Genomic DNA, 12,778 nt, shown 5'->3' with positions numbered 1-12,778 from the left:
GGTAGATAGAACAGGAAGACAGCATTAAAGGGTTTGTTCAGGAATAAGTAACTTTTCACATGTGCCCGCAGCCTCTACTATGGAAAGAGTCATACGTACCTGCTACCCTCAGCTCTGGTTATGTGTGCCAGCTCCTGTGTGCCCATCTTCCAGTAAATGTTGTTTGCTCCCTCGCCGGCACAGGCATGGCCACCTGCTTTACTGCAGCCAATCAAACAAAACAATGGCTGATCTTAGGGAGAACAGCTACAGAAAACACTGTGGAGCCTCATTTAAGAGTCTCGCCACAGCAATAAAAAGTGCAAAGCTCCCTGGGAAACAGTGATATGCAAAATAACCGTGGAGCCCTAGTTATGGGTCTTCAACACAGTGAAAGCCAGATATCCCTCAAAGGAAGGAAAACCGAGCAAAGGGGTGTCCCCATTACAGAGATCACTAAATCCACCATATTAAGTGGCCCCTATGTCAAGATCCCTTCCTTTGAGGGATATCTGGTTTTCACTCTGTTGAAGACCCATAACTAGGGCTCCACGGTTATTTTGCATATCACTGTTTCCCAGGGACCTTTGCACTTTGGATTGCTGTGTCGTGACTCTTAAATGAGGCTCCACAGTGTTTTCTGTAGCTGGTCTCCCTAAGATCAGCTATTGTTTTGTTTGAGTAGTCTCCAAGGCATTGCTTCCGGTTAGCCAGAATCCTACTCCACACTGATGAGGGGCAACACCCCGAAACAGCTGTCTGTGGATGGATAACTGGCTTAGGTCTTCCCCGTCACATCCTTAAAGCTTGTACAAGAGCGGGATCTTGAAATAGGGGCCTCTTAATATGGTGGATTTGGTGATCCCTGTAATGGGGACACCCCTTTGCACGGTTTTCATTCCTTTGAGGGATATATGGCTTTCTCTGTGTTGAAGACCCATAACTGGGGCTACACAGTTATTTTGCATATTACTGCAGCCAATGACTGGCTTTAGTGGTGATGTGTCTCTTGTGGACATGTTACCCCTGAATCCAGTCATTGCCTGCAGCAGAGCAGATAATTATGCCCATTCTGAGGAGGTAAATAAGCCATGGACCAAAATAACTTACCGGCTTCACAGTCCTGGGGCGGCCAGCAAGGGCAACAAGTGCACAAACAATGTAATGTTATATACACACAATGTAATGTTATGGATGGAATATAAGGGCTCCTCTCCCTGCATTGCAAACTGGTTGGAATAATGAAGCAATCAGATTGGATTTATACAGGAGACCTGCAGATATTTGGGTCAGATAACTCCTGCTGTCCGGTCATTTTTGGTCGTCTTCCCAGTTCCTATAAAACCTTCCACTCGACTTCTCCAACCGTCTGATGACTTCTACAATATTTCTTTCACAGCTTGTGAATCCGGGTGAAGATCTGAACAATATTAATCCTACAGAGACATATGTGAGGGGTGATGAGCAGAGGACAGAGGACATTCCTACAGATAACCGCCCAGGTGAGTAGTGACCACTAAGTAAAGCAGAGAGGTCTCTAAGATTCTACTCCTTCACTGGATGATACAATTTTATGTTACATTTTTAGGTTCTCTCTTCTGTCAGTTTTTTTTTAGCGCTATATTCACCGATTCAGCTAAAATTCTAATTAAATATGGATGGAAATGTGACAGCGTTATAGGTGATATACAGTATATATATGATACATATAGTCCACCCTCAGGAGAGGTCATTAATATCAGATCGGCGGCAGATTCAACTCCTGGCAGCCTTGTCGGTCAGATGTATGGAGAGGACACAGTGCTCTGCGCGCTCTTAGGCCTCTTCCTGGCCATGCAATGTGACGTTCATCGGTCATATGGCCTAGGCACAGATTAGTCCCATTCAATTGAAAGGGTCTGAGCTGCAATGCCAAGCACAGCTACAGTTCAACAGACGGCGCTGTGCCCGGTAAGTTGTGAGGGGGCTTTGTATTAATGGGAGCTCCGGTAAGCACTGAGGCTTCCTCAGACAGCTGATTGGTGGGGGTGCAGGGACCGGACCCCCGCTTATATTGATGACCTGTGCTGAGGAAAATCTTGGAGAACCCCTTTAATGATCTGCAAATGATAAAAAACTAAATACGCAAAACATCTCGCTTTATTCAGTATTGAGTATGAGAGCCACGTGCACAACTACATTCACTTACATGCCTTGGCATCCTACCAATGAGGTTACTAATGATTGTCTGAGGAATGTTCTGCCATGCTGAATGCATTTGGGCAAGCAAATCCTCAAGATCTGCTGCTGGTACCTACAGTATCTCACAAAAGTCAGTCCACCTCTCACATTTTTGTAAATATTTTATTCTATCTTTTCATGGGACAACCCTGAAGATCTGACACTTTGATACAATGTAAAGTAGTCAGTGTACAGCTTGTATAACGGTGTATACAGTTGATGTACCCTCAAAATAACTCAGCACACAGCCACTAATGTCAAAAGTGAGTACACCCCTAAGTGAGAATGGCCAAATTGCGCCCAAAGTGTCAATATTTAGTGTGGCTGCCATTATTTTCCAGCATTGCCTTAACTCTCTTGGGCATGGAGTTCACTAGAGCTTCACAGGTTGCCACTTGAATCCTCTTCCACTCCTCCATGACGGCATACGTCTATTTTGAAAAGACAACCTCTGGATATGGAGTGGAGCACGTGCACTCAACCTCTCCAATAACAGCAGAGAACGTCACTGCCACTGAGGAAAGGTATTTATCTAAACTAAAAAAAAACAACTGAAAGGTCCTCTTTAAAGCTGATGAGCCTGGGTGAGAGAAGCTTCATAGATCAGTTTTTAATGTGCATCAAGCAGCCAGCAAGTTTCCTTCTGGATTTCTCTCCTCCATCCACAACTGGACAATGTGGTTGGTGACAATGACAGGAACATTGTGGCTGCACTTCATTTGGGGGAGATAACACATGTTCCTTGCATGGCACACAAAATTTAGTGGTGCATCAATTTGTGGAAAAGTAACGTGGCTTGCAGATGGTGTTGGTCATGTCCAGGGGACTGTCCAGCCATTCCTATGTGGCTAAAAAGACCCTTCTGAATGTGAAGTGACAAAATGCTCTGCCTTTGTACCGTTTGAATTCCACCTTACATATGCTGAAGCGTTGCTATGATAATAATGATTTACATGATGCATGAGACCCCCACAGCAGAGCATATGTTATTTTGAGCGCAGGCAGTGGCTGCTCATCAGGGCCATGTGTCGCATACTCAACCTTTTCAAAGAAGCCACCAGAGTAGGGACCAGCATTAACATGGCATCACCCTGATACTTATATTTGTACTAATGCTCACGGTGATGCAACAAGGACTAGCGGAAGAACAAGAAAAACATATGGTTAGCATCAAGCAAAGTGATGACTACTGGATACAAATGGTGGGAAATGGCCATGAAAACCTGAGTGTGTCTGTTGTTTATGGCATTACCAAAAAGTCTCACCACTGAACACCAGATATTTGCCTGCTGCTGGGAAGATCGGGATTACTTTTTTTTAATCAGTGTATTTTTTATTGTCAAACAAGTTGCAGCCAAATGACAATCCGCAAGTAACATTTGTTTACACAATAAAGTGCATCAATATTACAATATCTATTCGTTTTTGTATTCGTTACATTACGTGCTTGACAACTTTTATTTTTTATCCCCCCCCCCCCTTTTTTTAATACCCACCCACCACAACCCGAACAAAGAAATATGTCATTACCTTGGGTTTCCACATCCAATTGGCCTAAGAGACACATTTTAGGGTTACGTGGTATGTCTATCCGCGTAACTTGCTTAATGAGCTTCACTATCTCCTTCCAAAATTTTAAAAATTTAGGGCATGTCCAGAACATGTGTATTAGGGATGCATTTTCCATTACACATCGAGCACAACATGAGTCAGGCCGCAGGCCTATCTTATACATAAAAGCAGGGGTTCTGGACACCCTGTGTAGTAAGTATAGTTGTGACAGACGCTGTGCTTCATTGAGAGACAAAGAGGGCGTTAGGGAGAGCATGTCTTTCCATTGTTCTTGAGTGATTTGACCTACTTCAGCCTCCCATTTATCCTTAAAGGGGTTGGCCACTCTTTAAATACTTTCCACTACTGTGTGGCAGGCAGGGAAAGAATGAAGTTCCTAATATACTTCATTAAACACACCTGCCTGCTTCTCTGTCAGTTATAAGCCTTAGTCCTGATCTACCTTGCAGCTGAGTTCGTCCATGGCTACACGCGACATGGAGGAGCCTGAGAGGAAGCTTGTCCATGCGCATGTGCAGTCTGCTCCCTGCTGCCCGCTCCAACTGTGACAGAAATCAGCTGCTTGTTCCCTCTCTACAAACAGCTGATTCCTGTCAGAAGCCTTCAGAGTCCCTACTGCAGAAGCTACTTAGTCAGTCCCCATCCCCCCTGCACTATCACCACACAGCCGACCCGCTAAGCCACGCCCACCAGTCCCGTTAGGTCACGCCCCCTGTAACCAACAGGGAAAGCGGGACATCTAGCAGGAACTATGATTTTCTGTGTGTATATATATATATACACCTTTACCTTGGAGTGCTGCCTGCTTTTTGGAATATATATATATATATATATATATATATATATATATATATATATATATTAGAGAAAAAAGAGTTCAGTGGCAGCACCGTCGATGAAAAATGTGGGTGCAACTGGCCCAATGTGGATAAAAGCCAATCCAAATAGATAAAATAACGAAAAAGGGCAGCACTCCAACAAGTAAAAGATGAAGAAAAATTCTTTAATTACCCATATGGGACAAGCGACGTTTCGGCTCAATGTGTGAGCCTTTCTCAAGCAATGTGTACAGACAAAGTGCCAAGCATATATACCAGTGTAGGTCAATACAATCAATGTGCACTACAGGTGTGGTCAATTCATAACAAATATTTGTTATGAATTGACCACACCTGTAGTGCACATTGATTGTATTGACCTACACTGGTATATATGCTTGCCACTTTGTCTGTACACATTGCTTGAGAAAGGCTCACACATTGAGCCGAAACGTCGCTTGTCCCATATGGGTAATTAAAGAATTTTTCTTCATCTTTTACTTGTTGGAGTGCTGCCCTTTTTTCGTTAATATATATATATATATATATATATATATATACAGTACAGACCAAAAGTTTGGACACACCTTCTCATTCAAAGAGTTTTCTTTATTTTCATGACTATGAAAATTGTAGATTCACACTGAAGGCATCAAAACTATGAATTAACACATGTGGAATTATATACATAACAAAAAAGTGTGAAACAACTGAAAATATGTCATATTCTAGGTTCTTCAAAGTAGCCACCTTTTGCTTTGATTACTGCTTTGCACACTCTTGGCATTCTCTTGATGAGCTTCAAGAGGTAGTCACCTGAAATGGTTTTCACTTCACAGGTGTGCCATGTCAGGTTTAATAAGTGGGATTTCTTGCCTTATAAATGGGGTTGGGACCATCAGTTGCGTTGTGGAGAAGTCAGGTGGATACACAGCTGATAGTCCTACTGAATAGACTGTTAGAATTTGTATTATGGCAAGAAAAAAGCAGCTAAGTAAAGAAAAACGAGTGACCATCATTACTTTAAAGGGAACCTGTCACCGGGATTTTGTGTATAGAGCTCTGGACATGGGTTGCTAGATGGCCGCTAGCACATCCGCAATACCCAGTCCCCATAGCTCTGGGAAAACTTTGGGAAAATTGGGAAAACTTTGAAAGTGTCCCCAAGTGCAGTCACAAAAACCATCAAACGCTACAAAGAAACTGGCTCACATGCGGGCCGCCCCAGGAAAGGAAGACCAAGAGTCACCTCTGCTGCGGAGGATAAATTCATCCGAGTCACCAGCCTCAGAAATCGCAGGTTAACAGCAGCTCAGATTAGAGACCAGGTCAATGCCACACAGAGTTCTAGCAGCAGACACATCTCTAGAACAACTGTTAAGAGGAGACTGTGTGAATCAGGCCTTCATGGTAGAATATCTGCTAGGAAACCACTGCTAAGGACAGGCAACTAGCAGAAGAGACAAGGAATGGACATTAGACCAGTGGAAATCTGTGCTTTGGTCTGATGAGTCCAAATTTAAGATCTTTGGTTCCAACCACCTTGTCTTTGTGCGACGCAGAAAAGGTGATTGGATGGACTCTACATGCCTGGTTCCCACCGTGAAGCATGGAGGAGGAGGTGTGATGGTGTGGGGGTGCTTTGCTGGTGACACTGTTGGGGATTTATTCAAAATTGAAGGCATACTGAACCAGCATGGCTACCACAGCATCTTGCAGCGGCATGCTATTCCATCCGGTTTGCGTTTAGTTGGACCATCATTTATTTTTCAACAGGACAATGACCCCAAACACACCTCCAGGCTGTGTAAGGGCTATTTGACCATGAAGGAGAGTGATGGGGTGCTGCGCCAGGTGACCTGGCCTCCACAGTCACCGGACCTGAACACAATCGAGCAGGGGCGTACATAGAAATCATTGGGCCCCATAGCAAGAATCTGAATTGGGCCCCCTAACTCCGCCCACTAGCCAACCCTTGGCCCATCCCTGTGCCCCACGTTAAGCACGCAGGCCACAGTGGGTACAAGCTTACTTACACACAGCCCCAGAGAATAAAGAGTTAAAGCAGTGACGTCACCTCCTTCTGCAAAACAAGAACGTTTCTGAAAACTGGATTCACAGGAAGGGGGAAGACGACAACATCGCCCCCCTGACGGCCACAAGCAGAACAGCATTTCCCCGGATGATAAAAGTCAGCAGTCAGACGCCCCTGTGAAAAATAGAGGTTGAGGAGACACAGGGTGAAGAACTGCAGGCAGATGGGGGCGCAATAGAACAGCCAGTGCGGGAAAGGCTGCAGTGCATTGGCCTGGGCAATACTTATACCAGCTGTACATATATAATTATATACAGGAGGAGATACCCAGGTTATACCAGCATGCTCCATATCACTATATACAAGAAGATTTATATGGTATTGCATCTTCTTGTATATAGTGATATGGAGCATGCTGGTATAACCTGGGCATCTCCTGTATATAATTATATATGTACAGCTGGTATAAGTTATACATCTTCTGCTATATAATATACCAAAAGATCTGTAACTTATACCATATACGTTACAATATGTACATATATAATTATATACAGCAGATCCCCATGTTATACCTCAATGCTCCATATCACTATATACAAGATGTTATACCGTATACATATTATTGTATATAGTGATATGGGCCATTCTTGTGTAACCTGGGCATCTCCTGTATATGATTATATATGTACAGCTATTACCATCTGTACATATATATGAGCCTCCCCCCCTGAGTCCTCTATAAGCCCCCCAAAAATGCCCAGGGGATGGGGAAGTAGGAGGAAAGCACACTGTCCTTTATGAGAACCCCCCCCCTCCCCCCTTCTTGCTCCCTATGAGTCCTTGATGCATACTACATGATGAACCAACCATATAAACCGGCCCCAGGTCCGGTCAGGAGCGGTCCTTTAGTCCGGGAAGGGAGGGGGGGTGTCTGCCACTGCACTGACAGTGCTGATAACTTCAGGCGGGCAGCACATGTGAGCAACGCGCAGGGACTCCAGAGGATCATGCGCCGCATCGCCTCACTGGACTGTATGTATGGCCAATCAGCAGCAGCCTCTTTGCGCTGATTGGCCAGTGTGAAATGCAGCCCGGAGTCTCGCTTCTTCAGGTCAGTGATTGGCTAGTGGCTCCGACGGGGGGGAGGGGGTTCGGAAGAACACACAAGTGCCGCTGCGCCGCATATTACCTAATTAACTAAGTGTGGGCGGGGCCTTCCGTGCGCTCCGGGCCCCCCTGTGCCACGGGCCCCATAGCAACGGCGTGGTCTGCCTATATTGGCGGTACGCCACTGCAATCGAGATGGTTTGGGGTGAGCTGGACCGCAGAGTGAAGACAAAAGGGCCAACAAGTGCTAAGCATCTCTGGGAACTCTTTCAAGACTGTTGGAAGACCATTTCAGGTGACTATCTCTTGAAGATTATCAAGAGAATGCCAAGAGTGTGCAAAGCAGTAATCAAAGCAAAAGGTGGCTACTTTGAAGAACCTAGAATATGACATATTTTTAGTTGTTTCACACTTTTTTGTTATGTATATAATTCCACATGTGTTAATTCATAGTTTTGATGCCTTCAGTGTGAATCTACAATTTTCATAGTCATGAAAATAAAGAAAACTCTTTGAATGGGAAGGTGTGTCCAAACTTTTGGTCTGTACTGTATATACATAACAAAAAAGTGTGAAACAACTGAAAATATGTCATATTCTAGGTTCTTCAAAGTAGCCACCTTTTGCTTTGATTACTGCTTTGCACACTCTTGGCATTCTCTTGATGAGCTTCAAGAGGTAGTCACCGGAAATGGTCTTCCAACAGTCTTGAAGGAGTTCACAGAGATGCTAAGCACTTGTTGGCCCTTTTGCCTTCACTCTGCAGTCCAGCTCACCCCAAACCACCTTGATTGTGTTCAGGTCCGGTGACTGCGGAAGCCAGGTCATCTGGCGCAGCACCCCATTACTCTCCTCCATGGTCAAATAGCCCTTACACAGCCTGGAGGTGTGTTTGGGGTCATTGTCCTGTTGAAAAATAAATGATGGTCCAACTAAGCGCAAACTGGATGGAATAGCATGCCGCTGCAAGATGCTGTGGTAGCCATGCTGGTTCAGTATGCCTTCAATTTTGAATAAATCCCCAACAGTGTCACCAGCAAAGCACCATCACACCTCCTCCTCCATGCTTCACGGTGGGAACCAGGCATGTAGAGTCCATCCTTTCACCATTTCTGCGTCGCACAAAGACACGGTGGTTGGAACCAAAGATCTAAAATTTGGACTCATCAGACCAAAGCACAGATTTCCACTGGTCTAATGTCCATTCCTTGTGTTCTTTAGCCCAAACAAGTCTCTTCTGCTTGTTGCCAGTCCTTAGCAGTGGTTTCCTAGCAGATATTCTACCGTGAAGGCCTGAGTCACACAGTCTCCTCTTAACAGTTGTTCTAGAGATGTGTCTGCTGCTAGAACTCTGTGTGGCATTGACCTGGTCTCTAATCTGAGCTGCTGTTAACCTGCGATTTCTGAGGCTGGTGACTCGGATAAACTTATCCTCCGCAGCAAAGGTGACTCTTGGTCTTCCTTTCCTGGGGCGGTCCGCATGTGAGCCAGTTTCTTTGTAGCGCTTGATGGTTTTTGTGACTGCACTTGGGGACACTTTCAAAGTTTTCCCAATTTTTCGGACTGACTGACCTTCATTTCTTAAAGTAATGATGGCCACTCGTTTTTCTTTACTTAGCTGCTTTTTTCTTGCCATAATACAAATTCTAACAGTCTATTCAGTAGGACTATCAGCTGTGTATCCACCTGACTTCTCCACAACGCAACTGATGGTCCCAACCCCATTTATAAGGCAAGAAATCCCACTTATTAAACCTGACAGGGCACACCTGTGAAGTGAAAACCATTTCAGGTGACTACCTCTTGAAGCTCAACAAGAGAATGCCAAGAGTGTGCAAAGCAGTAATCAAAGCAAAAGGTGGCTACTTTGAAGAACCTAGAATATGACATATTTTTTGTTGTTTCACACTTTTATGTTATGTATATAATTCCACAAGTGTTAATTCAGAATTTTGATGCCTTCAGTGTGAATCTACAATTTTCATAGTCATGAAAAAAAAGAAAACTCTTTGAATGAGATGGTGTTTCTCTTTGAATGAGATGGAAAAGAATCCACTCAGAATGCATCAGTTTGCCTCCGATCAGTCACCATTCCGCTTTGGAGGCGGACACCAAAATGCTGTCCGCCTGATGAAACTGAGCCAAACGGATCCGTCCTGGCACACAATGTAAGTCAATGGGGACGGATCAGTTTTCTCTGGCACAATAGAAAACGGATCCGTCCCCTATTCACTTTCAATAGTGTTCAAGATGGATCCGTTATGGTTATAGAAGACCTAATACAAATGGATCCATTTATGACGGATGCATGCGGTTATATTATGGTAACAGAACCGTTTTTGCAGATCCATGATGGATCCGCAAAAAACACAAGTGTGAAAGTAGCCTTGGACAAGTAGTGTCCCTCTTCCTTCTATTCTAAAGTTGGGAGGTATGCTAAAGTACTGATGAGATGACACCTAATGTGCTGTTGTCACTATGGCATCACAAGTAGGCAGAGAGGTCATGTGACTGCTCCCCTGGAGACGCTTTGCTGTGGTGCATGCTGGGATTTTTACTTTCACTTTGCAGCTGCTCCGCCCACACAGCCTCTCATTAATGGGAGCATGCTATGCCGAATGAAGTAGAAAAATGATATACAGGTCCTTCTAAAAAAATTTGCATATTGTGATAAAGTTAATTATTATCTGTAATGTACTGATGAACATTAGACTTTCATATATTTTAGATTCATTACACACAACTGAAGTAGTTCAAGCCTTTTATTGTTTTAATATTGATGATTTTGGCATACAGCTCATGAAAACCCAAATTTCCTATCTAAAAAAAGTAGCATATTTCATCTGACCAATAAAAGAAAAGTGTTTTTAATACAAAAAAAGTCAACCTTCAAATAATGATGTTCAGTTCTGCACTCAATACTTGGTCGGGAATCCTTTTGCAGAAATGACTGCTTCAATGCGGCGTGGCATGGAGGCAATCAGCCTGTGGCACTGCTGAGGTGTTATGGAGGCCCAGGAGGCTTCGATAGCGGCCTTAAGCTCATCCAGAGTGTTGGGTCTTGCGTCTCTCAACTTTCTCTTCCCAATATCCCCCAGATTCTCTATGGGGTTCAGGTCAGGAGAGTTGGCAGGCCAATTGAGCCCAGTAATACCATGGTCAGTAAACCATTTACCAGTGGTTTTGGCACTGTGAGCAGGTGCCAGGTCGTGCTGAAAAATGACATCTTCATCTCCATAAAGCTTTTCAGCAGATGGAAGCATGAAGTGCTCCAAAATCTCCTGATAGCTAGCTGCATTGACCCTGCCCTTGATAAAACACAGTGGACCAACACCAGCAGCTGACATGACACCCCATACCATCACTGACTGTGGGTACTTGACACTGGACTTCAGGCATTTTGGCATTTCCCTCTCCCCAGTCTTCCTCCTGACTCTGGCACCTTGATTTCCGAATGACATGCAAAATTTGCTTTCATCCGAAAAAAGTACTTTGGACCACTGAGCAACAGTCCAGTGCTGCTTCTCTGTAGCCCAGGTCAGGCGCTTCTGCCGCTGTTTCTGGTTCAAAAGTGGCTTGACCTGGGGAATGCGGCACCTGTAGCCCTATTTCCTGCACACGCCTGTACACGGTGGCTCTGGATGTTTCTACTCCAGACTCAGTCCACTGCTTCCGCAGGTCCCCCAAGGTCTGGAATCGGTCCTTCTCCACAATCTTCCTCAGGGTCCGGTCACCTCTTCTCGTTGTGCAGCGTTTTCTGCCACACTTTTTCCTTCCCACAGACTTCCCACTGAGGTGCCTTGATACAGCACTCTGGGAACAGCCTATTCGTTCAGAAATTTCTTTCTGTGTCTTACCCTCTTGCTTGAGGGTGTCAATGATGGCCTTCTGGACAGCAGTCAGGTCGGCAGTCTTACCCATGATTGCGGTTTTGAGTAATGAACCAGGCTGGGAGTTTTTAAAAGCCTCAGGAATCTTTTGCAGGTGTTTAGAGTTAATTAGTTGATTCAGATGATTAGGTTAATAGCTCGTTTAGAGAACCTTTTCATGATATGCTAATTTTTTGAGATAGGAATTTTGGGTTTTCATGAGCTGTATGCCAAAATCATCAGTATTAAAACAGTAAAAGGCTTGAACTACTTCAGTTGTGTGTAATGAATCTAAAATATATGAAAGTCTAATGTTTATCAGTACATTACAGAAAATAATGAATTATATCACAATATGCAAATTTTTTGAGAAGGACCTGTATATACAGTATATCTGTCATGACACAAATTCCTCTTGGCTTTAGTTATTGTCTGGGGTACTTTATTGTTTTTTATACTTATGGTGGCCAACCCCTGGAAGAGTCTCTGAAGGAGAAATGGTGCCATTAATATGACTGTATAATAAGGAAATCAGCCCTTGCTTAATAGCTGTTGCATAATTGTTGGAGTAGCTAAAACCTTTGCATTCCCCGCAAACTGCGCTTGATATGCGCGCCTCAATTGTGAAAATTGATAGAACGCTGAGTGCGGGAGTGCAAATTCACTTTGTAGCTGTGCAAAGGACTTCATATTACCATCCATCTGTGTATGGTTTAGATTAAGAACACCCTTCTTCTCCCAAGGAGAAAACCCCTCTAATCTAAATATCTCCGGAAGTTTCGGGTTTCGCCATAAAGTCATATGTCCATAGAGTCCAGTAAGGTCAATAATATCTTTAAATCTAGATCAGATCTTACACATTAGGTATACCTTGGGTAAATCCCCCAAACCTTGTATTCACCCTATTTCAGGTACCCCGATTGGTATATCTTGTTTTCCCACGTAGGATACTATACGTGCTGAGGGTCCTTCCTCCGTACATTGCCCCAACCCTTTAAGTGTTGTAATTGAGCAGCTACATAGTAAACCCAGGGATTTGGTACTGACAGGCCTCCTTCCTCTTAACCTCTCTGCAATGTTTCCAGCTTAATTCTAGGTTGTTTCTTCTTCCATATAAGTGATAGTAAAATACCTTGAATTTTATAGAATAACCTTTGGGGAACCCAAACAGGTGA

At 44.0% G+C, this 12,778-nt stretch overlaps 1 protein-coding gene across 1 annotated transcript in view; it reads left to right on the top strand.

Annotated features, from left to right (window-relative positions):
- Window positions 1–12,778, top strand: part of LOC122941899 (zinc finger protein 841-like) — a 76,235-nt gene that overhangs the window by 11,662 nt on the left and 51,795 nt on the right. Inside the window, exon 3 of the mRNA XM_044299396.1 lies at window positions 1,427–1,481. Coding sequence (XP_044155331.1) covers window positions 1,427–1,481 — 55 coding nt within the window. The remainder of the gene's footprint in view (window positions 1–1,426; window positions 1,482–12,778) is intronic.

This window comes from Bufo gargarizans, chromosome 6 (genome assembly GCF_014858855.1).
Source record: "Bufo gargarizans isolate SCDJY-AF-19 chromosome 6, ASM1485885v1, whole genome shotgun sequence".
Taxonomy (NCBI): Eukaryota; Metazoa; Chordata; class Amphibia; order Anura; family Bufonidae; genus Bufo; species Bufo gargarizans.
The sequence above is the reverse complement of the archived record's forward strand: the minus strand, read 5'-3'. Positions and strand labels throughout refer to the sequence as shown.